This window comes from Protopterus annectens, chromosome 10.part0 (assembly GCF_019279795.1).
Source record: "Protopterus annectens isolate FY-2018-M chromosome 10.part0, PAN1.0, whole genome shotgun sequence".
NCBI classification, from domain to species: Eukaryota; Metazoa; Chordata; order Ceratodontiformes; family Protopteridae; genus Protopterus; species Protopterus annectens.
In genome coordinates, this window is record NC_056744.1 from 154114728 (window position 1) to 154141106 (window position 26379).

Genomic DNA, 26379 nt, shown 5'->3' on the forward strand with positions numbered 1-26379 from the left:
GAACAAAGTGCTTCAGGAAATCAGAACATCTCCTTGTGTCCTATGCTGTAGGGGCTCAAGGGAAGCCAGTTACCAAGCAGACTATTTCAAAGTGGATAGGCCACTGCATACGGTTTTGTTATTCCTATCATGGAAAATCTGTTCCTACAGGCATCAGATCACACTCCACCAGGGCCACAGCTACCTCTACAGCCTTCCTCAGAGGAGTTCCTACCAAAGATATTTTGGAGGCAGCCACTTGGAGTTCTGTACATACCTTCACAAAACACTACCACCTGCCTTTATATTCCAAAACTAGAGCAGGCTTTGCCACTGCTGTGTTGCAGGGTATTCTGGCTCAACCCAGTTCCTCCTAGTACCTACCACCCTGTGCGTAGCTTTGGGACTCTACCCATCTGTGATTACTGCAGCTGTATGCACGATGAACATAGTACAGTTTTGTACCTACCATAAATGTAGATGTTCGAGTGCTAATACAGCTGCAGTACAGGTTTCCCTCCCTCCTTCCCCACTTGGTAAAGGCATGGGGCCTAACCCCCTCTTCATACAACCTGACTGGGTTATCCTTCTATGGTTGATTTGCTTGCAACTACTGATTTTGGATTATATTGCATTGCATGTATATACATATAAACATAATTTATGTATTGCCTTCCTTCTGGGGGCACCTGACATCTGGGGCAAGAAAGACTGAAGAATATGGCATCGGCTGTGTCTTATATACTCCGGCCTCGCTGACGTCAGGAGAGAAAGCGACAACAACCGACGCCGGACCTAGACTTTGGAATTCGTCCGACCGAGGACCCGCCTGACGGCAGAGAACCCATCTGTGATTACTGCAGCTGTATTAGCACTTGAACATCTACATTTATGGTAGGTACAAAACTGTACTTTGTTGACATTGGCATTTATTTCTGCTTGACCATTTTCAACAGACCTTGTATATTGGTTATGCTTCCTGTGTTTCCTACCCCCCCGGTGGTATCTGGGCCTAAAGGGATTGGACCCGGTATCCTTTTGGGGGACGGTGATCCTGATACTGACTGTAGTTCATTATCAGTGCATGATGAAATATCCTCGGTTGAAGAGCCAGATGCTAGGCTCGATTTTTTGAGGATAGAACGAGGTCTTTTTCTTTTGGGAGTCCTAGTGGAATTGGGTGTAAATCTAACCTGTTTAGTATAACTTGCAAAGGGGTTGGCATTCTTATAGTCACCCTGATCCCTCTGAAATTTTTTGAGTTTCCTGGTGCGTAGTTGATTCTCTAAAATATTAAGGTCTGTCACTACTTTATTGAGTGGTTTATTGAAAAAGGTTTCACCCTCAAAGGGTTTCACATCACCAACCAGCTTGTTGACTGTATCTAGTTCCAAATCAATAATTCTATCATAAAACTTGGGTAAAGCATCCACAAAGGACATAGTTGCTTGTTGTTGTATTGAAGACCACTGTTCAGTGAGTTCCTGGTCAGCAGCCCCCACATGGGGTTGAATGCGTATTCTCAAGCCTCTAGGGGTAATCCCCTTAGCCATATAGGCCTTAAACAGCTTAGAGTGCCAGATGTTTGATCTAAGTGATCTAAGATGTGTATGTAATTGTTCAAATGCTAGTGCACAAATCGATTCTGAATCTGATTGATCCATGGTAATGGAATTTTCCTGTGGAAGAGAACCCAAGCCAAAAGCTCTAAGGTCCTCCCTGTCTGCAGATAATCCTGTCACCAAACTGGAAAGATCCATGGTCCACAATATCCGCTGACAATAATAGTGCAAAACTACGTTAGCTGTTTAATAAAAGTATTAAAGGGACAATAACAGCCCAAAAGAAAAAAGGCCTATAAAGGTTATTAACTAAATTAAGGCTGTGCCCCTAATATACATAAAATGATTTGTGCATTAGCAAATGTAAATTTGAATACTAATATGGCTAAGGCCAATGTGGCAGATCATAGTGCTGAGACAGGAAAATGACTGAACAATAGGTCAATACAACAACTGTTGTTACTCAAAATAGACTGAGGAAAAAAGAAATACAGCCAACAAAACAGTATGGTAAAATGTGAAAACCAATCTCCTATGGTCAGTATAAACCACGCTGTCTGATCTATAAATCCTGCACCAAGAAAAATTCAAACATATAGAGGGTTATATAAAGAGAACCCAAAAAATATGTTTTGGATGTCCAAATGACTATAAAGAAGCTAAACCCTATCTGACCCTGTATGAACTAAGAACATACACTTATTAACCCATAAAGTGTATTTGAACTGTAAAAAGTTGAACCATCAATTTCTAAAAACAGTTAAGAATCAACAATCCCTAACTTGGTTAATTGGTATTGGTGACAATAATTGGTAAATAATATATCCTGGCAAAAAAAATTAAATGCAAATAAATGAGATGAAATATGAAATGTCAAACAAATAGCAACAGTTCAAATAATCATGAAAATATAAAGCATATCAACTGCAAGCAAATTGACATGAAATAATCATGAAATAGTTCCACAATATTATGATATATATATAAGAAACGGATCCCAGAAGCTGATATAACCACTTTGTCCTTGAAACACAAAGAACCCCCATGGAAACGGGTGTGTAAGAGGAGACGCACTGACTCCCCGGAGGAGTCACTCACATAGGATATGGACTATGATGATGGGGAAGGGTCCTCAAGGTTTCCCCTTGACGATGTCTCCTTCGGGGACATCATGGAGATCTTGAAACAGAGGGGTGACTGGAAGTCCTCAACCCCTTCCTCAGAGGAATCCATATTCCTGCAGGCCTTTTGCTCTCGGCCCTCTGCTTCTTGAGTGACCCGGCCCCCCTGCCGATGAGCTAGTTAAGCTCATCGTGCAACGGGCTTGGAAGAACCCTGACTCCATTGAGGCCATCCCCAGGAGATCAGACAAAGTTCTATCCCCTCCAGAGGATCAACCCCATTGGTCCGGAGGCTTGCTAGTGGACGCTATGGTGGTGGTGGCTGCCACGAAAAAGAACCTTGCAGAAGAGAGTCCTGCTGTTCACCTGCCCAATTGAGACTTCTGGGCAGTGGACAGGTTAGGAACGCGAGTCTTTGTGTCAGTGACCTTCGCTGTTAGGTCTCTGGATTTTGTCACATTTTACGAGACTCTAGAGAGATCTTATCTCCGGAACTCTTGTGGGTCAAGTATCGGATGGAGCACGAAATAAGGTTGCTTCCCAACTTGCCACCCTAGAATCCATATCTAATTCATCCATGAGGTCACACTCGACCAAAGGAGCTGCTAGAGCTGCGGGTACAGGCGTAGTCATGAGACGTCACGCCTGGATGCGCGTCTGTGACCTCGCGGACTCCTTCAAGTCTTCCTTTCTGAATGCCCCTATTGAGCCTCCTGCTCTGTTTGGTGCGAAGGTCAAGGATACACTAGCCAGGTGCGAGCAAGACGGGAAGACCTTGTCTGTCATTCACCTACGTTTTTCCAAACCTCAGCGTTCATTCTCCAGGAACCAGAGGAGCGGAAAAATGTGGCGCAAAAAGTCTTCAGGTCCTTTTCGAGACGCACGTGGCGAAGGACTTCTCTAGAGGCAGAGGGGGTGCCACTAATTGAAGATGCCCCTTTCAGGGCAGAGGGGGTCCCCAGAACCATGGCTCCACAGATTCCTTCTCAGGTAGACCATATCAGCGCTCTTGAGGTGCTGTCCAATTGCTTTCCTCTGGAAGCAGTCTGGGCACATTCTCTCTGCACCAAGATGCCTGGCTCTCCATTACGAATTATCAGAGGGTGCAGAGAATCATTACCAGAGGCTATCCTATTCCACTAATCTCCTATCCAAGACCTCCAAAATCCCTTCCCAATGTTCCACCCAGTCAAAGGGAGGAGGCAACTTTCGAGGTACGAAAGCTACTTCAGAAACGAACCATCCAAAAGGTCCCCTCAAATCAGTACAGGTCAGGGTTCTACTCAAGATTGTTTTTGGTGCCAAAGAAGATAGGGGACTGGAGGCCCATTCTGGATCTCCGTCATCTAAACAAATCAGTTCAGACCAAGTTCATCATGGTCACGATTCAGTCCATCCTCCCTTATCTGCAGGAGGGTGTGTGGATGTGCTCGTTAGATCTCCGGGATGCGTATTACCATATCAAGATGGACAAGCGCTCCAGGAGCCTCCTTCGCTTCCAGCTGGGAGCCAATCACTACTAGGTCAGAGCTCTGCCTTTCGGTCTCTCGACGGCCCCCAGAGTGTTCTCGAAATGTCTGGCAGGTAACAGCTTATCTGAGACTTCAGGGATTCCAGGTGTTTCCATATCTAGATGATTGGCTCCTCTCCGCCCCCACCAAGCATCTCCTGGTCAGGGCCCTCCGCTACACCTTGCCCCTAGCGGAGTCATTAGGCATCACCACACACTGGAAGAAATCAAACCTCCATCCATCACAACAACTGGAATTCATAGGGGCAATACTCAACATGTTAATTTCTCTTCCTGCTCACAGGCTTCAGAGACTCAGGGCACAAATTCAGGTGATACTCTGCCAATGCAAGTTGTCTGCAAGGGAGATTCTTCAAGCCGTAGGATCTATGGCCGCAGCCATCCCCATAGTCCCCTTTAGCCAGACTGCACATGAGATTACTACAATGGCTCCTTCAGGCCCAGTGGATACCCAGTCTTCACCCCCTGAACTCAAAGGTTCTCATCACCAACATTGGCAAACAAGATCTCCTCTAGTGGATGCATACAGACAAAAATCTTTGGTGTCATTCCTTCCAGGTTCCGCAGCCTAGCACCACGGTGGCCACGTTTGCTTCCCTGATGGGCTGGGGGGGCCACTTCCAGGGAAAATCAGTCTAAGGCACGTGGTTCGATGTAGAGGTCAATTTTCATATCAATGTCCTGGAGTTAAGAGCGGTGCTGTTGGCTTTGCAAGCTTTTCATCCACTTCTTCCATCCGGAACGATTGCTGTCCAGTCAGACAACATGTCCAAGGTCTGGTACGTAAACAGGGAGGGACCAAGTCTTACCCCCTTTGTCGCAAAGCCATGAGAATTTGGCAGTGGGCGATAGCTTCCAACTGCATCCTGATCACAACGCACATCCCGGAGAGTTCCGTGGTTGCGGACAGACTGAGCAGATGCATACTTCATCTGCACGAGTGGTCTCTCAGCCAGTGTGTGGCGACGGAAATTTTCAGTCGCTGGGGCCAGCCATGGTGCGACCTTTTCGCCTCCCCTTCAAATGCGAAATGCAGCAGCTCCTTTGCCCTCTTTCCCTCTTCTCGGGGAGTCACCGAGAGATGCTCTAGTCCATGTTTTTGAGTTTCAGAACTGAAGTCTTCAACTAAAAGCTAAGCACCCCATTGGGGAGACTTTTTTTTGCTCTAAACCAATGTCAGTAAAAGTAAATAATTGCATTACTTGTGGAAAGCAAATACCTCATAAAGATTTTCATTCGTACTTTATTCTTTGCCTATTCCCTGACCACGACGTACCTCGCTGTTGGTTTTGTGCCTTATTTAAACCACAAACTATCCGTCATTGGTATATTTTCGCTGCTAAATATTTTGGTGCTCTGCTCAATTATCCTGATATGTCTTCGGTAAGCCATCCGACTACCGACATTCCGAAAAAACGTAAAGACAGGCCGACTAGGTCCAAAGCTGCAGACGACTCTTCTCCTAAGCCAGTTCGCCGGTACTCAGTGAGGTGCTTTCACAGCCCCTGATACCCGCTACTTCAGATTCGCAGGCCTCTACTGAGACCCATTCGGAGTCCGGTATGCAGCGAGATGCTTCAACTGTGGAACCTGCAGATGTTCAGGCACCGTCTTCTGAGGGTGTATTCAGGCATACTGACTTGCGTATTAAACTGACACCATCTTCTTCCTCAAGGCCTAAAACTCGAACCATGCCTAGAAAACTGACGCCCAGACCGCATGGTCAGGCCTCTATACCTAAAAAGCAAATTATAAGAGTGGCTGAAGACCTTATTACTTTAATCAGGGGAAGCCAGCCTTCCCCCTCTGAGAGACCTAGAACTGAGTTTGATTATGATGCTTCTGACCAGGATTCTGAATTTTCTCTTTCCTCTGATGACCAGGATTTACCCTTATCTACTTATGAGGATTCTGATGCTGAGGACTCTATTCCCTCTGCCCCCCCAAGAGGATTTATCTTTTGGTGAAACCTTGCATACTCTCAGGGAGCATTTTCGTTGGGAAAGTCAGGATTTCTCTCATTCTAAAAAGAGGCTTAGGGATTTCTTACACCTGCCCTCGCACAGGCCTTTAGCCATACCCTCCTGTACTAGACATTGTTGATGATGCCTTTTCGGAATCTAGCTTGGCCCCTGACTCTTTACCTCCTGCTCCCAGAAAACCTGGTGGATATTACAGGGTCTCTGACTCTCAAGTTCCTTTTTAAAAATTCTCCTGAGGATCCTGAGACCATTTCACAGGGACCCAAGGGCATTAAGGCTACTACTGCCAAAAATCCTACCCCCTCTGATAGAGACTCCAGGGCACAGGATAGATGGGGTAAGAAGGTATACACTTCTGCAACTTTGACCATTAGGGCCTTAAACTGCCAGTTTCATATGTTAAAGTATCAGCAGCATGTTATTGGATTGCTTAAACAGAAAATGATGTTGATTCCTGATTGTGCTGAAAATAAGGATTTCCAGGATTTACTGCATTCAGCTGAACAAGTTGGAAAACATACTTTGCAATGTGGTTTTGATTCACTACAAGCATCTCGCAGGGCTGTTGTAACTAGGTCTGTACTTAGAAGGCATCCTTGGCTTAAGGAGCAATCATTGCCAGATCATGTTAACGCGAAATTAGTGGATGCTCCCTTAAACCAGGACCGCCTGTTTGACAACAAGGCAGAAGAAGTTCTTAAAAAGATGGAGGAAAAAGCTAAATCCATGCAAACTGGTAAAGATTTTTTGCAAGTACAACCTTCAAGGTTTAGTAGGCATTGGCCTTCCAAAAATTGATCCCTTCTTGCCTCTTCCAGACCTTCTCAGTCCAAACCCAGATCCAGCAAAGCTCCCAGGCTTCAGTCCCAGTGTATCCACATGACTAAGCAGTGGGGGGCCTCCACTTCCAAATCTTGGAGTAATAAAACTCCCCCCTATGGTAAATTGTCTCAATTACTTATTTTTAAAACTTCCAAGCACTTCTCAACTGACTGCCCCTTTGGGGGGAAAAAATTCCTCTTCATGCAAACAACTGGGAACTCCTTACCCAGGACAAATGGGTTCTAAATATGGTGTCCCAGGGATACAGACTTCACTTTCACACGTTACCAACACCAAGCGGGTGACCAGATCTACCCCCAAATCAGTGGGCAAAGGCCCAAAAGCAAGTACTTTCTCTCTCAAGGAAGGGAGCTATTCACTTGGTACCAGAAGAAGAAAAGGGACAAGGTTTCTACTAGAGACTTTTCCTGGTACAGAGAAAAGACAATTCATGGCGTCCTATCCTGGACCTGTCTACTCTAAACACCTTTTTGGTGATTCCAAAATTCAAGATGCTGACTCAACAGTTGCTCAATATGCTAGGCAACACTAGATTTAAAGGAAGCATACCTGCATATCCCAATCAGGGAATCTTGCAGAAGATACCTACGCTTCAAAGCAGGCTACATGCACCATCAGTTCTCTGCACTGCCCTTTGGCTTATCTACTGCACCAAGGGTATTCAAAGTGCCTAGCTCCAGTCATTGCATTTTGCAGGCAGAGAAATATTCAAATATACCTATACCTGCTAGGACATACTTTTGAATCATCTGGCCTTTTTACAAAGGGTGCTAACTTTTCTGGGATACACCATAAACGAAGTCACACCTGGTACCCTGTCAACAAATTATATTCCTGGGAGCAAGCTTGAATACAACTTCCCAGATTGCTTTCCTCATGCCAGAGAAACAAATTCATTTGACAAACTACTTCAAGTGGCCACAAAAACCTGCTGTCTGCAAGGCAAATACTACAAGCCTTGGGTTCATGGCCTCCTGCATTCTTCTAATTCCATATGCAGGACTGCTTCTAGTTGACACCATAGGCTTTTTAGACAAAACTGTAGTTTCCTCATATGCAATGATTCCTATCATACCTTGCCTACGCCTAGAGTTCCTTTGGTGGGCAGAGGCCTGCCACCAAAACAAGGGGCTACCATTCACACAACTCCCTGCCGCCCAAACGCTAATAACAGACACATCAGGCTATGCATGTGGGCTCACCTGGCAGGGAAGTGCATTCAAGGCAAATGGAACTCAAGTCAAATGCACCTGCATAAATATCAAAAAGAAATGTTAGCTGTACAGAATGCTCTGACAGCCTTCAAGGACCACATTCTTCCAGGACAATTAATGGTAAAGACGGACAGCACCACTATTATGTGGTACATAAAAAAGCAGGGAGGTACACATTCTTACCCTCTCTGCAGACTAGCCATGGCTTTGTGGAACACAGCCCTGAGCTACCAAGTGCATCTACAAGCTCAAGTCCTGCCAGGAAAACTAAATACACTGGCAGACGAACTAAGTGGAAACCTCATGGACCCACACGAGTGGAAACTGGAACCAAGGATTTTCAACATGTTGACAAGCAAATGGGGGAGCTCAGATATAGACCTGTTTGCCTCCCCCAGAACTATCAATTGGATAAGTTTTGCACAAGGACTCCCCACCAACAAGCTTGGAAAGTGGATGCTCGGTCCTTCAGCTGGAAAAAACTATCAGTTAATGCCTTTCCTCCTCTGCCTCTGCTCTCCAAAGTACTACTAAAGATCAAACAAGACAAACCAAGGACGATTATGATTGCACCAGACTGGCCACCCCAACACTAGTACCCCTTCTTGCGCAGTGTGTCACTGTTGGCTCCATGGCACCTGCCTCAGACTCCTACTCTATTGTCTCAGCAGGAGAACCAGATTCTGCACCCTCAGCTTCAGTCTCTGAACCTAGCAGCCTGGCTAATTACCTTATCTCTCCTTTACCATCCCTCAGTCAACTAGTGATGGATATCATTTTAGAGGCAAGGAGGCCTAGTACTAGAAAATCTTATGCTGAAAAATGGAAAAGATTCTGTGCCTGGAACCAATCTCAAGGGATGAGAACAGCAGTGCCCAATTTACCTCAGGTTTTACAATACTTAACTGAGATGCTTCACAAGGGCCTGTCTTTCTCTTCCATCAAAATTCACGCTCAGCCATTTCAGCTCATTATAACATAGAGCCTCCCCTCTTCTGTCATCCACTGCTCAAGCAGTTGCTCAGAGGGGCCAAAAAATTTACGACCACCCAGGAGAGCTCCAACTAAAGCCTGTGACCTTAACTTTGTATTGGAGAAACTCCCTCTTCCTCCTTTCGAGCCAGCTGCTACTGCAGACTTAAAATTCCTTTCTTGGAAAACAGCTTTTCCTTTAGCAATCACTTCAGCAAGAAGGGTATCTGAATTACAGGCCCTTATGGCAGTGGAGCCTTTCATCATCTTTCATGCGAACAGGGTGTCCCCTCAGAACCAATCCCCCCTTCATGCCCAAGGTGGTATCCAGTGTGGCCCTTTAGTCCATTCATTTGTCAACCTTCTTTCCTAATCCACAGAACAAAGGGGAACGGATACTGCACTCCTTAAATGTGCACAGACAACTTAGATTCTACTTAGACAGGACTAAACCTCAAAGGAAATCTGAACAACTGCTGGTGGCATTTGCTGCAGGGGCAGAGGGGAAAGCTATTTCAAAGCAAACCATTTCCAAATGGATAGGCCATTGTATTCCTTTCTGTTACAAGCACCATGGAAAACCTGTCCACAGGGGATCAGACCACACTCAACCAGGGCTGCATCTACCTCTGCAGCCTTTCTCAGAGGCTTCCCTACCAGGGACATCCAAGAAGCTGCTACCTGGAGGTTCTGTACATACTTTCACCAAGCATTACCATCTGCCAACTTTCTCTAAATCCAGAGCTGGCTTTGCCACTGCAGTCTTGCAGGGCCTTTTAGCCGGTCCTAATGCTATCTGAATTCCTCCTCCCATCCTTAGCTTTGGGAATCTACCCAAATGTGATGACTGCAGCAGTGAAACGCAAAGAACATAGTACAGTTGTGTACACTTACCATAAATGTAGATGTTCGAGTGTATTCACTGTTGCAGTCCTGGTTACCCTCTCTCCAGCCCCCTTACTTCTTTTGGCTATACCTCTACTCTCCTTTACTATGCTCAAAAGCTTTTTGGTGTATTTGCTTTTTTGTTGGAGGTATAACCATGTATATTTATAGATTTAATTGCTTCCCATTAGGGGGGCACCTGACATCTGGGGCAAGAAAAACTGATGTAATGGCATCTGCTGCATGTTTTATACCCCTGACGACCTGATGTCATGGAAGAAGGGACAGCAACCGATGCAGGACCCAAGACATTGTTAATCAGGCCGACTGAGGGCTACTGCAAGCAGATAACCCAAATGTAATGACTGCAACAGTGAATACACTCGAATATCTACATTTATGGTGCATGCACACAACTGTACTTTTCCCTTCCTCCAACCTCATCTGTTACGACCTCCTTGGATCCTAGACACTCTTTAAGAACTAATTTGTCATCCACAAGGGCTGACTCCTCCGAATCTATCCACCCTCAAACTGATAGCTTTGTTTCTCCACTTCCGTTAGTTTCCAGGCAAAAAAAACTTTCTTCACCTGTTCAGGATATTGTTTTGGCTTCTCATAAGCCATCCACCAGAAAACTTTACAAGGATAAATGGAAAAGATTCTCTATTTGGTCAGGTAATCAGGAGCTAGACTTGTTCGCAGCCCCCGTGGCCACTATTCTTCATTACTTGGCTGAGCTTTTCGACAAAGGTGCCTCGGCTTCTACCATCCGAGTCTATCTAGCAGCTATTTCCAACTTCCATAGCGGGTCTGAAAGAGTACCACTCATCTCCTCTCGTCTTTGCAAGACCTTCATCAGAGGTAATTTTCACAGCAGGCCTCCCATTAGACAGCTGGTGGAGTCATGGAATTTGTCCTGGGTTCTGCAGGCTCTTTCTCTGCCCCTGTTTGAGCCGACTACCACCTGTGACCTAAAATTCTTATCTTGGAAATCCTTATTCCTGGTGGCTGTAACTTCAGCAAGAAGAATTTTGGAATTACAAGCATTATGTATCAAGAGCCCTTACCTTTCATAAGGACAGAGTATCACTTTGAACTAACCCATCCTTCCTCACCAAAGTGGTTTCTGACTTTTCCATTAACCGGTCCATTGAGCTCCCTGTATTTTTCCCAGATTACTCAATCAAGGGAGAATACTACCTACATTCCTTGGATGTTCGTAGACAATTACGCTTTTATCTAGGCAGAACTAAATCACTCCGCAAATCAGACCAGCTTTACGTTTCCTTTGCAGGCCCTAGAAAAGGGAGGTGCAGTATCAAATGTTACTTTGTCTAAATGGCTCACGGATTGCATTTCCTTCACATATTCACTTACGGAGGGATCTAAGCCAGGCCAAATCAAGGCTCACTCAACTAGGGCCATTGCAGCATCTGTTGCCTTCCACTCTAGGGCCTCCATGGATGACATTTGTGCAGCTGCCATTTGGGCTAAGCCCCACACTTTTATCAAGCTTTACAAATTGGATCTGATCTCCAGGGGAAGAGCGGCCTTTGGCTCAATGATTCTCAGGATTGTTCTTCCATAAGGGCCACCCAGGTTCTCCAAGTAGCTGGTGACTCGGTCCCATCAGTGATGAATAGGAAGAAAATTAACAACTTCAGATAAAGAAGTTGTCTTACCATAACATTCCATCTGAGTTGTTGAGCTTCCAGTCATCACACCCTCCCACCGACCCCCTCCCAGTGTTCCTGGCGGGTCTTCGTGGCGTATTAGGGTTTCTGCGCAGAGATTGCCTCTGGCTTATTCTTTCTCTATATGTTGCATGCAAACTCGATCTGAGGTAACTGAGCAAAGGGAATTGTGGGTAGCAGCTTAGCTTGAGAATTTTTGGTGCATGCAAGCATGGTATAAGGCCGACTGTTCCAAGGACTCGGAACCGAACTCATCAGTGATGACTGGAAGAAGATCAACAACTCAGATGGAACATTATGGTAAGACATAACTTTTTTTTTCATTTGTGTTGAACATCGCTGGCCTAGTGAGAGGTGGCTTTTCCTTTTAATGTCCATTTAATGGAAGTTCATCTGCTAACTTAATCACCCCAGTAGTAACTGCACGATGAGCATAAGTGAAAAGTCGAACTAGGTGTGCTGTGCTTCCTGATGTCTTAATAGAGGATTTTTCTCCATACCTTCCATTGCATTTTTTAACTTCCATTTTGCTAAGTAACAAAAGGTACAGTGCAAGAATTCTGCTGGAGAGAGAGAAGCAAGGTTGTCTGACTGCAGCCATGGACTTTTCTTTTTCAGCAGCCATGGACTTTTCTTTTTCAGCAGTTTTCCTTTGTGCCCCTTTATCTACATTTCTGGCGTAATTATTTTTTCCCAGCAGTATGACTTGTGCTTCACCTATCCCGTCAGTCTTAGTCGTGCATCTTTAAGGATCGTCTGATTCCTGTAGAATTTATTTAATGATTTACTTCTAAAGATGTCATTTGGATTTATCAAGAAGTCCAGCAAGTCTTTTTGTACAACAGATTTTAATTTTGGTTTCATGACAGAAAAAACTTTTTCTTCATTTAGATCATTGCATTTTCTCACCTGTCTTTCCTGACTTGTACATATTTTTTTTTCCTTTTAAGAAGTGTTTCATCTTAATAGGTTCATAGGTAAGTAGTAGGTTAGCTGCACGTTTTGTTCTCGAAATAACCTATCCCATTTATTTGCAGATTGGCCTTTACCCATCCTTTGGTTGATGATTATATGTTATCTCTAGTAAAAATAACTGGGATAATAACATAGGTAATTTGAGGGGACCCATGCGTGGGGATAAGGCAGTTAGGAGCTGCCTCTGTCCATTAGTAGTACAGGGGACAGGCCTGGGGTAATTATTGTTTTGATCCATAGATCTATGTTGCACTTGAAAATGGACAGAAATAAATTATGTTTTATGTGGATAAGGAGTCGGTTCCACAAAAGCAGTATCCTTTGTGAAATATACCTGTCCCTCCAAACTCTTCTGTTGATGTAGAAGAGGTTTAGATCCCTTGACTGAGTACTCTTATGCTATATGACTTGTCTGATGTGCAGTAAATCCATCAGTACTAGGTCAGAGGATGCCTTGTATGCCAGACATAAGTCACCTCATAGGATACAGAGTACAGCGACATGGCTTTGAGTCAGTCCATGTAGGACATGGTGTTTAGGCCTTGTATCCTTTTAGTAAGTTATCTCTTTAAGCACTCCAGTTGTTGCACATATTTGGCAGGTACATGCCAAAGGAGCATTATATTCCGTGACTGGACAAATGAGAGCTGAGTAAAGGGGGACAGTTACATCCCTGTATATAGACACAATCCCTTTGTTTATAAGCTGCGCAGTATTAAAGGACTTTCTTACAACAGTAAGCAAATATTGTTCAAAAGTTAGATCACTGTCCACAAGTTCCCAAATCCTGAGTAGCTTGGTCAACTCTTTAGGGAGCATTGTCAGTGTGGTAGTTCCCTGGATTAGATGACTTCCCAAAGGATGCAGTAATGCATTTTTTGGCATTTAGTTTCAGGCCATAATTTTGACACCAGTTTGAGGCAAACCTTACAAGGATGGTCAAGTCATTTGGGGTTTAATGACTGCTGCTAGCTTACAGTCATCTGCAAACTTAGTCAGCCCAGAACCCTTTGGTGTTGGCTTTTACTTCAGAAAACTTTGATGCCAAACAAGAGAAGTCCCACCACAGAACCGTGGGGAACTCCAGTGGTGACTGGTTTGTTTGTGGAAGTTTTGATTTTCTGCATCCTGTCTGTGAGCCAGTTGGCAGTCCAGCAGATGACACGGGTTTATCCCCAGCTTAGTTGTCTTTTCTGCTGTGCCTGAGTGGTGAACTTTGTCAGAAGCTTTGGTCAGGTTCAGGTATGTGGTGTGTACAGTTTTGCCTTCATCTGTTGCTTTGATGACCTTTTTAAAAAAATCCACCAGATTGAGTAAGCTTGACCTGCACTTGACAAATCCAAAGTGAGATGGGCACAGTGTTGGGAAGCTGTCTATGTCCTGATTGATCAATTCCATGGTAAGTCTTTCCATGGCTTTGCATATGAGGCTGGTCAGACTTATAAGTCTCTAATTGCATGGCTGTGTGGAAAGTCTTCCCTTATGCAAGTGAATGACTGACTGTAACTGTTATCCATTTCCTTAGTACAAAACATCCGTGGAGGCTGAAATTGAACTGTTAGGGGTTTGGCTAAATCCTTCTTTATGCTATTTAAGATGTATCCAGGGATATTGTCAGGACCCGTTATTGCAGTATTTTTAGCTTTTGATAGCACTTTTAGGCTTTGGTCTTGTGTGGTAGCTGCAGGTGAGCCAGTTTCGAGTACATCTTGATGGACAGACTGAGGGGTAAAGTTGGTGCTAAATCTTCGACCAGTAGGTTAGCTATATCTTCAGCCTCAATGTAGGTAACTTTGTTCACAATCAGCTCAGCACATTCTTGCATTGTGCTTTTGAGTTTATGAACGGAACTAAAAATTATTTATGATTGTCTTTGGCTTGAGTAGCTGTTTTAGCCTCAAACTTGCCTTTGGTGTATTTTTATTAAGCTCCTGAGTTTTTCAGTGACAAAGGCTCTAATGTTCTGGGAATTACTCTTCTTACTTTTTGTCAGAATTATTTCCCTTTATTATAAAGCTTGTTGATATTATGATTCCACCAATTGTTTTTTGTTTCTGGGGTTTGGCCTGCACTTGTTCCTACTGGGAAAAGTTGCATCTGTGCAGCTGTTTACATGGTGATATAGTATGGTGGTATATATGTATGCGTTTCTGCCTATTCATTGGCATTAACTTGTTTTGGCAGGGATTTGTAGCTTGCCAGTGTATCACTTAGGAGTAGTTAGTCAAAGAAATGTCTAAAGGTACCTTTACTGGAAGGGATCTTTGGGTTTAGTTTTATTTTAAAGTAGACTGCTTTATGCTAAAACCTAACAAGTGATGAAGATATGCAGTGGGTGGTGCAAGATGTTCCCCTATTAGCAAGAGCAAGTTCCAAGATGATATTCCCTCCCAGTGGGTACTCTTAATTCCTCCAGTTAATCTGTATTGACAAAAGTCTAAGAATCTCTGTGCTTGTGTACTAGTGATGCTGTAAGTTTCCAAGTCTATAGCTGGATAGTTTAGATCACCTAGGAAAATGGTATTGGATTTATTACTGATTTGATTCTAGTTCTTGTATATAAGCATTGTGGCTTTATTTTATCTTAGAGGGAGTTCTACAGGTATAATATGTGGTAATGAACCTTTGTAATGATTATTCGGACATGAAGAAACTAGTGCACCATGCTGCTTTACCAGCTTGATGCGAGTCTCTTCTGGATGCAGATATATACACCTGCATGTTTTTCCCCTTGCTGCAAAATAACTGTTCTAAACATGTGGAAGGCGTTAATGGCACGAAAAACTAAGCAGATTATTGAAGTCACTTATTTTTTGCCCATATCATGACATCATCCTTGGATAAGGTTAAATGCTGTTCAGTTCTAGGCTCATACCTGCCTTGGACACAAGTCTGAGAGCTCCATCATGACTCTCTTATAATTCAGGGTGGTGTATCTCAAGTCACTAATGATGACATGAATTGTGACATAGTCAGACTGGTACTTGTTGAGTGTATGCGTGATCTGATAGCAGGCACAAGACAAGCAACTAGCAGTCACTCTTTCTTTGCTCAGCCTGGGAAGAGGCACGTGTGTGTCTTGTAACAAGAATGTTTGGTTAAACAGTCTAATTTGTGAGACTTTCCAGTGAATTTGTTTACTTAGTTTCTAGAGAAGTTGACTAGCACCTTTTGAGACCATGTTTTCTACTTGTTTGAAGTTCCTGTCCTAGAAGATGCACTTCAGTAACTTTATCAGCTGTATGGGTATCAAAGTTGCATTGTCTGTATATATATATTTTTTTCATAAAGTTGTTTACTTTAGTGAACTTTCTGACTTTTACGCTAAATGTAATGTCTGAAATTAACCTAATTAACATTCTCAAAACATTGATGAAAGAATTTTTGTACCTTTTAGTTGCCAGAATACATTAGTATACATTAGAAAGTCTGCCTAGCCAACTGTTCATCCTTGCCTGTAACAAATTGTGGGCTCCTACAGGAAAATGGACAGCTTTGCACTGATTTAATGACTGCTGTTTTGTTAACAGCTCTGCTAACAAACCTGCTCGAGGGACTTTGTGAGTGCATTTTATGGTTATTGCTTCCACTTTTTGTTTCATTTTTAGAGTAATTTCAGAGTATTATCTCTGACGTCACTGCTTGGTCTCTTGTCCACACACATTGCAGACTGGTTTTGTCAGTTCAAGGCCTGCAGAGATTTTGTAGTGGTAGTTCTGTGGATGGTGGCTATGGGCTCCACCAACTACTGGATGTATAGCTTTTTATTGTACCCCAATAGTTGGTACTTAATGGAGAGACAAGAATGTGGTTATGATATAGCTGAAATAATGTACAGTTGTTTGAGGTACTCGCCATAGCAGTAAATGTTTAACGCATTCTCTCCTATCCAGTAGGGACTCCCTGCTGTAATCCTTATTTTATTATGTTACAAACTTTGTTTGATGTTAAGTTGTCAATCTCGCCTTCATTCTTGCTTGATGGGTTAGTCACTTTTACCAGCTCGAGGCAGCCCCATATCCCATGATGCAAGCCAGATCTCGTTTGCCGCTTAGGAGGTCTTCTTTTACCAGCTCCTGGTAAGTTGTTCACTTTGTGATATTTAAGTTTAGTCAAAAACCTTTTATTGATAGTTTTTAAGTTTAATTGTACCTTTTCTGACAGAAATTCCCTGTCTTTAATTTTTGTTAGTCAATCTTTCCTATCCCATCCCGTTAGGGTGTGTGTGTTGGTTTATAGAATACCTTTTGGTATTTTATTTAACTTAATTTTGACTGGTGTGTGTGTGTGTGTTTTCGGCACCATGTCAAAGGAGAGGGTCTCAGGTTTTAAGAAGTGTGACTCGTGCTGTCAGAAGATGTCTCTGACAGACGGTCACACTTCTTGCCTGTATTGTCTGGGCCCTCTTCACCTGCAGGACTCCTGTGCTATTTGTCACTCCTTCAGCCAGAGTGTCCTGCAGGAGAGACGGAATAAACTGAGTCTTAGCCGGAGGGCTCTCCCACCAAAATCAGTAAACCTTCCAAGGCCCAGGCTTCTGTATCTAAGCCTGCGGCCTCGGCTCCGACTCTGCTGAGTGAGTGAGATGGGGCTCCGGCTGGCTTCTAGTGACAACAACGCACCGATGGCTATCGGTGCGAATCTGTGGTGACCACTTCGATGTCGCCCAACGCTCTGACACCCATGTGGCATGGTGGCTGTATGAGGCTTCCTGTCGGCTCCGACAGGATCTATTGTATCATTCCAGGAAGAGGTCGAGGTCTCCTTCCTTGGAGGCTTCACCTCTTCTATCGGAACGGAGCCGATCTTCAAGGTCATCCAGGTTGTCAGATCATGACCTAGAGAGAGTGGTCACTAGATTACTTAAGTCACAGGTACTGGCCCAAATGTTACACAGTCCGTCTCAACAGACGACTGTTGGTCCACACCCGTTACAGTTCCTCCTTCAACTGTACACCAGAGCTTGGAGTTGGAGTCTTGGGGAATGGTTACTGCTACGGCTGGAGGAGGGATACCCCCTTCTGTTCCTTCAGCCTCTACTCTTATCTCCTCTTGAGACCTTCCTTAGAGGGATTCGGTGGTGGTGAGCTCGGCTCGACATCTGCCTCGGAGACTTCCCTTCGGTGGTCCCTGGAGTTCCTAGCTCTTGGGAGCGGGTTCTCTCGGACCTGCCTGGGAGGAGCATTGTGATGAAGAGTGTACTGGCCACTGGTATCAGTCAGCAGTCTGTTGCTCCTCCCTCTATAGTACCTGTTGACATCTCTGCCACTTCTCTTGCTACAGGACCCAGAGATCCTCCGCCTCAGGTTTCCCCATTGGGAATTTCCCCTCTTCCGAGGATTCTCCTGATGTTTGGAGATCCTCCTAGGAAGAGGACTTGTAAGCATGTAGACTCCCGAGTCTGTCACGATACTGACTTTGATGAGTCAGAGGGATCCTCTGAGGATGTCTCCTTCTCAGACATCCTAGAACTTCTGAAACAGAGGAAACTGGCCCACCAACAATCCCTCTGAGGATGAGTCAGTATACCTGGATCTCGGCCCTCCACCTCCTGGGTATCTCCCCTTATGCAGGTGATTTCACGAAGCATGGGCAGCTCCTGACTCTGTAGAGCCAGTCCCTAGGAGGCCTTCAAAATTTATCACTGCCCGCGACAAACAATTCCTTACTAAGGGTGTCCCGCTGATGCCATGGTGGTGGCTGCGGCCACCAAAAGGAACTTGCAGATCCTTCCGTGCCCGTCCATCCTCCTAATAAGGACTCTAGGACCATGGATAGCGGATGTTTTCCTCAGCGACCTTTGCTATCGTTAGCTGAATTACCTATGTCACTTCACCAGACTCCAAAGGGATATCCTGAAGGAGCTGGGAGAAGTAGTTCAGGATCCTACAGCTGCAGGGGCTCAAGAAAAATTGCTTCTCAGCTAGGAACCCTCAATTCCATTGCAAACTCCTCCATGCGGCTAATATCTTATGCTGCGGATGGAGGCACAGGTGTGGCTCTTAGGCGCCAAGCCTGGATGCGGCTATGTGATTTTATGGATCCCTTTCTTCACAAAATCTCCCCTTGGTGGGGCAGCTTTGTTTGGGCCCCAGGTGAAGGAAAACCTGACCAGGTGCGAGCAGGGCGGCAAGACTCTTTCTGCTGTTGGAGTCCGTTTTCCACCCCTTCTAGGCCTTATCCCAAAGGACAGAAGGGTGGGAAGATGTGGTTAGTCATTCACGTGGTCAGTTTACCCCTAGAAGCAGAGGGGTAACAATAACAGAGGCAGAGGGGTCCAAGAACCAGGGAAACAGGGAGCCTCTCTGACAAGCCCTTTCAGCATCCCTGAGGTGTTGCCCGGCTGTCCCTCCTTGGAGGCAGTCGGGGAAGATTATCACTGTACCCAGAAGCCTGGCATTCCCTCACTCAAGACAGATGGGTACAGTCGATCATATCCAAGGGTTACATAATTCCCCTCAAATTCCCTTCCAGATGTACCCACCGGTCTAAGGGACATTGCAGAGTTAGAAATGCAAAACTACTGCAAAAAGAGCCATTCAGCCAGTTACAATAGACCATTCAGAGCCGGAATCTACTCAAGGTTCTTTTTGGTCCCGGAGACTGGAGACCAATATTGGATCTCAGCAGACTCAACAAGTCTGTCAGGAAGACAAGATTCGAATGGTCACTCTTCAGTCAATTCTGCCCTTCTTACAGAAGGACAACTGGATGTGCTCAATAGATCTTCAGGATCATCAAAATTCACAGACGCCCAGGAGATTTCTCCGCGCTGGGGTCCAGTCATTTCCAGTTCAGAGCCCTGCCCTTTGGTCTCACTACAGCCCCCAGAGTGTTCACCAAATGCATGGCAGTGGTCACGGCTCACCTGAGACGTCAAGGATTCCAGGTGTTTCGACTGGCTCCTGTCAGCCACCACCAGGCATCAGCTTATACAAGCCAGGGATTACACAATAGACCTTTGTTCTCATTTGAGCATCTCAATCAACAAAGTCATCCTTATCGCCCTGCCAGTCTATTACCTTCATAGGCAAACTTAAACACTGTTAGGATGTCAGCTACCCTTACAGAACAAAGAGTTTCAGACATTCAGACTCATGTCAGGATCATTCTGGCCAGCAAGAAAATACAGGCCAGAATGGTTCTAAAGGTATTAGGTCTCATGGCTGCGGCCATTACTCTTCTTCCCTGGCTCGATTCTCTTCTTCAGTGGATGCTGTTCACACAGTGGTCATACCAGCAACTTCCAATGCCTCACCAGATTCTGGTGACACAGACATGCAACGAGCCTCTTGCTTGGTGGATCACATCGTCTCAGACTCACCAAGGCAGATGCTTTGTACCTCCTCCCCCCGAGCCACTGTCACCACGGATGCCTCCCTGATGGGGTCATTATCAGGGCAGGATGGTTCATGGGAGTACCATCTGCACATAAATGTCCTGGAGATGAGAGCAGTTGCAAGCCCTCAACGACTTTCTTCAGTCCACACAGACAACATGTCTGTAGTTTGATATATCAACAAACAGGGCGGAACCAAGTCCTACCCTTGTGTCGCTGTCGAAGCAGACTTTGGCAATTCTCCTCTCATCGGTTTCTGGTACCTGGGAAAACCAACATTATAGCGGACAGATTGACCAGAGCTATCCTCATGCCTCACGAGTGGTCTCTCAAGCAATCTATAGCGGAAGAGATTTTTCTGGAATGGGGTTTTGCTACTCCCCAAAACAGCAAATGTCCAGACTTCTTCAGCCTCTTCCTCTATCAGGCCATCCCTCCAGAGACGCTTGACCCAGGATTGGCGCCAAGGACTTCTTTATGCCTTCCCTCCATTTCCTCTGATCCCTCAGGTGATCCGAGAGCCAAATTGATTCTCATTGCCCCTTACTGGCCTCGACAAGTTTGGTTCCGTTCCTCCATCATCACCTTTTGGTGCAGCGCATCTGGACCCAGTGCCAGATCTACTGATTCACCAATCCGGTCAGCTGCACCGGTCAATCCCTTCTCTCAACCTCACAGCATGGTTGCTCCACTTCCTTCCTTAGCCAGGCTTCCTTTGATCTCTAACCCAGTTAGAGACATCATTCTACCAGGAGGATTTACACAAGCAAATGGAAAGGCCCAAAATATTGATCCTTTTACTGCCCCTGTTCAGGCAGTTCTGGACTTCTTAGCAGAGATTTTTCATGCAGGCTCATCTTCCACAGTCAGGGTTCAATTGGCTGCTATTTCCAATTTTCATGTCGGGATAGCAGATCATAATATTATGTCCCATAGGCTCTGCAGGGCCTTCTTGAAAGGAATTTTCCTACTAAAGCCTCCAATCAGGAATCCTCCTCCTCAGTGGGATCTAAATTTAGTGCTGACATCCTTGATTCTTCCCGCCTTCGAGCCAGCTGTTTCTTGTTCCCTGAAATATCTTTCTTGGAAAACGTTATTTCTAGTGGCTATTACATCTGCCAGGAGGGTGTCTGAACTTCATGCTCTTTCGGTTCGACCCCCCTATTTGGTTTTTCACAAAGACAGAGTATCTTTGAGAACTAACCCAACCTTTTACCTAAGGTCGCTTCAAAGAATAATTTGAATCAATCCATTGATCTCCGGTATTTTTCCTAACTATTCAGACAGAGCTGAACAAAAGCTTCATTATCTTGATGTCCATCGTCAACTTAGATATTATTTGGACAGAACAAAAATTTAGAAAATCTGATCAACTTTTTGTTTCCTATGATAATAAAAAGGCCTTCCTGTTTCTAAAGTGACTTTGTCCAGATGGCTTTCTTCGGTCATCACTGAAATTTATAAAACAGCTGTGCTCAAAACCTAAAGCACATTCAACTAGGAGTTTAGCTACTTCTACAGCTTTTCAAGCTAGACTTCCTTTGGACACTATTTTTTGTTTCCCATTACAAATTGGAATTGGCGTCCAGGGACAGAGCCAGTTTTGGCTCTAGAGTCCTCAAGAGTTTGTTCCATTGAGCCACCCAGGATAGGGGTGCTATTGACAACTTAACATTAAAGTTATACCTACCATATCGCCCCATGTTAGTTGGCCTCTCAGCCTTCTCAACAACACATTAAGGGTTATGTACCTGCCATAGCGTTCCATGTTAGTTGTCTTCTTCTTCCTCCTTCCCCTGGCCTGGACAGACCTTGTATAAGAAACTATTATGCTAAAGACCATTCAGACCTGGTCCTTTTTCCATCTGTAAGTTTCTTCTTCCTTTGGGAAGTATTTTATGCTTGGTGTTCTTGTGCATCATGGGATATGGGGCTGCCTCGAGCTGGTAAAAGTGACTCTCGGTACATAACTTCTTATTTTGTGTTATAGTGTTCTGCTGTAGCCAAATGCAGATGGCTCTTGTGTATTTGATTTACGTGAGTATAGCCTCCCATGCAAATCACTGGCAAAAAATGTGTGGTGGTTTTTGGAATGCAGTCTACATTTTAGCATAAATGTGATAGATGTGCTTTTTTCTTACAGAATATCAGGAGTGGGCTTGCTGATTCCTAGGACAGTGAATTGAAAAGCTTCAGTGTTTTTTAAGAAAAAATTCCTGACATTTATTCATTTTTTTCCCTCTGGGTGGATGATTGAATAAGTTTCAGGATTGTGGTGGGGAGGTGCAGGCTTACTTCCCTGCAGAAACACTTCATTTCTCTGTTTGTATTTGGGCACATTTCTGATACTGATGTAGAACCTAGGTATACTCTGTACTTCCCATTGTATAATAAAAACAACTATTTGCATTAGTATGTTGCCCTGAGAGAGCGAGAGACATACCTGTAAGTCTCTAGCAGGTTGTGGTGGTGATGGAAAAAACTGACCTGTACTTTGTCAGTAATTTGTTAGTAATACTGCACCATGCAGTGACAGTTTAGATGTTTCTTTGTTAATTTAGAAATGAATTGAGAATATGCCATGCTTCATGCATCATTTCTTCTGCCTGGACATGCAGTAACTCTTTCTTGTTGCAATAATGGCCATCTTAGTGTTGGTAGGTGAGCTTGCAGAGAGGCACTTTTTTACTAATTTGAAGAATTCTGTGATGGCAAGGTGCTTGCTACATAGGGCTATGTACATTTATGTTGTGACACACAGACCCCTGCTACTGTTAAGTACCTTAACACAACATTTTCAACTAAGCCTGAATTTGATTCTAGCTATACATTGTCTCCCTCTTTTATTTGGTCAGGAAAGGAGCCTTGTACTTGCGAAGTGTAGTCTCCTGGAGGAGAAGCAAGTTGGCATAAATATGAGTTAACTTGTAGCAACTTGCAGCAGTTCCCCTCTCTCCCTTGTGTTAATGTTTCCTTTTCTTGAAATAGCTGTGAATGTTAGAGGCGCATAGTAAAACTGTATTTCTGCTTGCTGCAGGCTATTTACTGTGTTTGCTAACCTTTTATTTCACTGTTTTTCATTTCAGGTGAAATAGCTCTGCTGATGAATCGCCCTCGTGCTGCTACAGTGGTAGCTCGTGGCCCTTTGAAGTGTGTAAAACTTGACAGGCCACGATTTGAACGTGTCCTTGGTCCATGCTCAGATATTCTTAAACGAAACATTCAACAGTACAATAGTTTTGTGTCGCTGTCTGTCTGACACACTTTTCTTTCTCTTGTTTTCCCCTCCCCCCAAAACATGGGCTTCACCAATGCAAACTGCTTTGTGTCTATTTGCAGTGCCACTGGGCCACCAGAACATTAAAAATTAAAATGGCCAACTAACAGGAGTTTTCTGAATATTTGAAGGCGAAGCAAATCATTCTTGGTTTTTGGAAGTTATGTTTCCTTTAGAGCATCTTTGTGCTCTGTTTTCAGCTACAGTGCCCATGGAATTGTATATATTTGTTAGTGCTTTTCCTCCTCCATTTGCAGGTGTAGTTTTTATATGCTTCCCGTGTATTAGTTACAGCTGTGATTTTGAGGAGAATGGGTTCTTATCACCACGTAAATAGCATTGTTACAGGATGAGGGTCGTAACAACAAAGAATGTATAGATGACATTTGTGTCAGTTTCATATTTGATAACACATTTTGTAAGTTAATGAAATATGCTGTATTTCTGAACATTTAAATAGGCATCCATAGATGAAAATTTTAGGTTTTATTGTTACTATAATTTTGGTGCAAATGATAGGGCCTGGACACTTGACTCAATGGTCTGTAATGTAGCACTTTTTCTTTTCCAGCAGGCTTTAGTATAGTACGTTTTTTTTTTTTAATTTTGTCTAAATTACATTCTTACAGCAGCCTTTGTTTCATAGCTGTTACACTGATTTGCTACAAATAAATTTCCATAGAGATGAGTCCTGTCCATTAAGGGTTGAGTTCTGATTTACTAGCAAGTACTACTTTGTATTCTTAGTTTGTTTTCAGGTGTGGATGTCCATCCCATTGCATATTTACCATTGAGAATCTTTAACCAAAATCGGGGGTGATTTAGAAGTACTTGCCTTCCTGGCTTTGTTCTGTAAACCTTATATTGTTCCATAAGCCATACAGCTGTCAGGCTAGTGCCAAATATTAAACATTTAGATATCATGGAAGGATTTTAGTGGACAGTATATAGATCTTCCTGCCCATGTTGCACACCTGTGCCTTTACCTTTGCTGTTGAAGGTCTGTCTCAATTTTTTAAAGGTTGTGTGTAGATTTTGGTGCAGACAGAGTAATATACTGTTTCACTTAATACTGACTGTCCTTCACCTTTTGTAACTATTTTATCATATAAAAGAAGTTGCACTGGTTATGAACATCTGAAAATTTGGAATTAATACTGTACCTACTAATTATAGTTTCATGATCATTGTAACATGCAATCATATATTTCATGCAATTCATACTGTTGAATTGTTGCAGAGTCTTGCGTGTATTTCAGTATTTACCAGCTTTGTGTTACATCTTTTTTTCATAACTGAATATGTACAAAATTCCACAGTTCTGTAATGTATGTAATAAGCATATTTGTTACATGATTTGTACAACAAATTTGAAAATTTGTATTTGGAAGCTGCATCAGACAGATATTTGGTATCATTGTGTTTGTCATCTTTCTCTTTTTGAAAAGAATTTCTTAGCTTCTTTGAACTGATGATGTTTTTTGCAATACAGGAGTTTTTTATTAGAACATATTATGCCCTTGAGTTATATAGATTGTTGCTTATTGTCCGTTGAGGTCGTTTGCATTGCATAGAGAAGCGTCAGTCCCATGTTTGGCTGTGTGGTACAGATCTGTGTTCTGTGCCTGTAGGGTATGTCAAGGGTAGCATCCAAACTCATATCCATGTACATGGAGTTGATCCAAAGTAGGTCATACAGATGAAGCAGTGGGCTTTATACCAAGCAGGTCATACAGATGAAGCAGTGGGCTTTATACCAACATGGAATAGGCATGGTTAAGCAGTCATCTGTAGGTTGATCTCAACGGACCTGAGATTACTGGAAACCATAGTTGACTGGCTTCTCCAGCTTTAAGTGATGCAGCTGTAGGAAGAGGGCATGTAAACTGCAGAAGTAGGCCCAGAGCAGAATATGTAAAATCAGTTTAGCCATTAATGAACTGTACACTAGAAGTTTAGTTATGAAAGATAAATTTACCTACAAAATGAGTATATATACTAGAAATTGCATTTTATTTATCAGTGTATATAATTTTAATAGCTCTTTATTGTTTCAGAAATGTTAGAACGTGAACTATTTTTGATATGTTTGTCCATTTGGCAGACTTTTATCATAGAGGGCATAGATGAAATTGCTGTTCAGTTTATCATTTAATGTTTTTAACTAACAGCTTCCCCTTCCCCCAACAAAATCAAAACCATACCCTGGATTTGTTTTTTTTTCTTTTGGCTTGCCGTGCACTTCCAGTTGTTTATTTTTTTAATTATACATTTGTAAAGATAAAGCAGTTTAACTATTATCGCAGTTATAGCTTTACCTTTGTGCGCAACTTCACTATGTATGTATAGATCCTTAATTGATAGTTTGCCTTAGCTAATATATTCAGGGCTTTAGAAGTGCTTTCTCCTAGCCCACTTATAGTGTGTTTAAGTCTGCAGCCCTAAGGGTGCTGTAGAAAATCAGAGGACCATTTTTGTATTGTTACTTGACTATATAAGGCCTGATTTACTGTATGTGCTAAATAATTATATTACTTTTGTTAGAGATTGTCCTGATGGCAAGTCAAGCAATAAAAACAATTTAAATTCTTAAGGGTAGTCTGACTGGTGTTTAAGCAAGTTCCTGTGGTGTGTTTTCTGTATATCTTTGTTTTCCTCTTAATGTGAAAATTTAATGTATTTTATGTTTTATCTCTCTGAGGTGTACAGATTTAAACTTGCAACAATGTCGGGGGTAAATGATTTTAATGCATCACAGATGCCGAATGCATGCCAGTAATGATGCCACAAAGTTGGAGGATTCTGTGTTGAATAATTAGAATTAAGATGATGGTGATAGTCTGACGACTTTAAAAGACTACCTAAAAGACTTTTGTCATATGGTGCTCTTCAAAACAAAGTACTCTGCAATTTGCTTCATTCAGAAGGTTATGCATTAAGAAAATCCCATCGTCGGGTATTGTGTGTTCTAAAATTTTTAACTTTGGCACCTAGAATAGGCA

The 26379-nt window shown here is 43.4% G+C and overlaps 1 protein-coding gene across 1 annotated transcript in view; it reads left to right on the forward strand.

The window, feature by feature from the left end:
* Positions 1–25970, forward strand: part of PRKAR1A (protein kinase cAMP-dependent type I regulatory subunit alpha) — a 1144729-nt gene extending 1118759 nt beyond the window's left edge. The window contains exon 17 of the mRNA XM_044085123.1: positions 23187–25970. Coding sequence (XP_043941058.1) covers positions 23187–23359 — 173 coding nt within the window. The 3' untranslated portion in view covers positions 23360–25970. The remainder of the gene's footprint in view (positions 1–23186) is intronic.
* Positions 25971–26379: the final 409 nt, after the last annotated feature.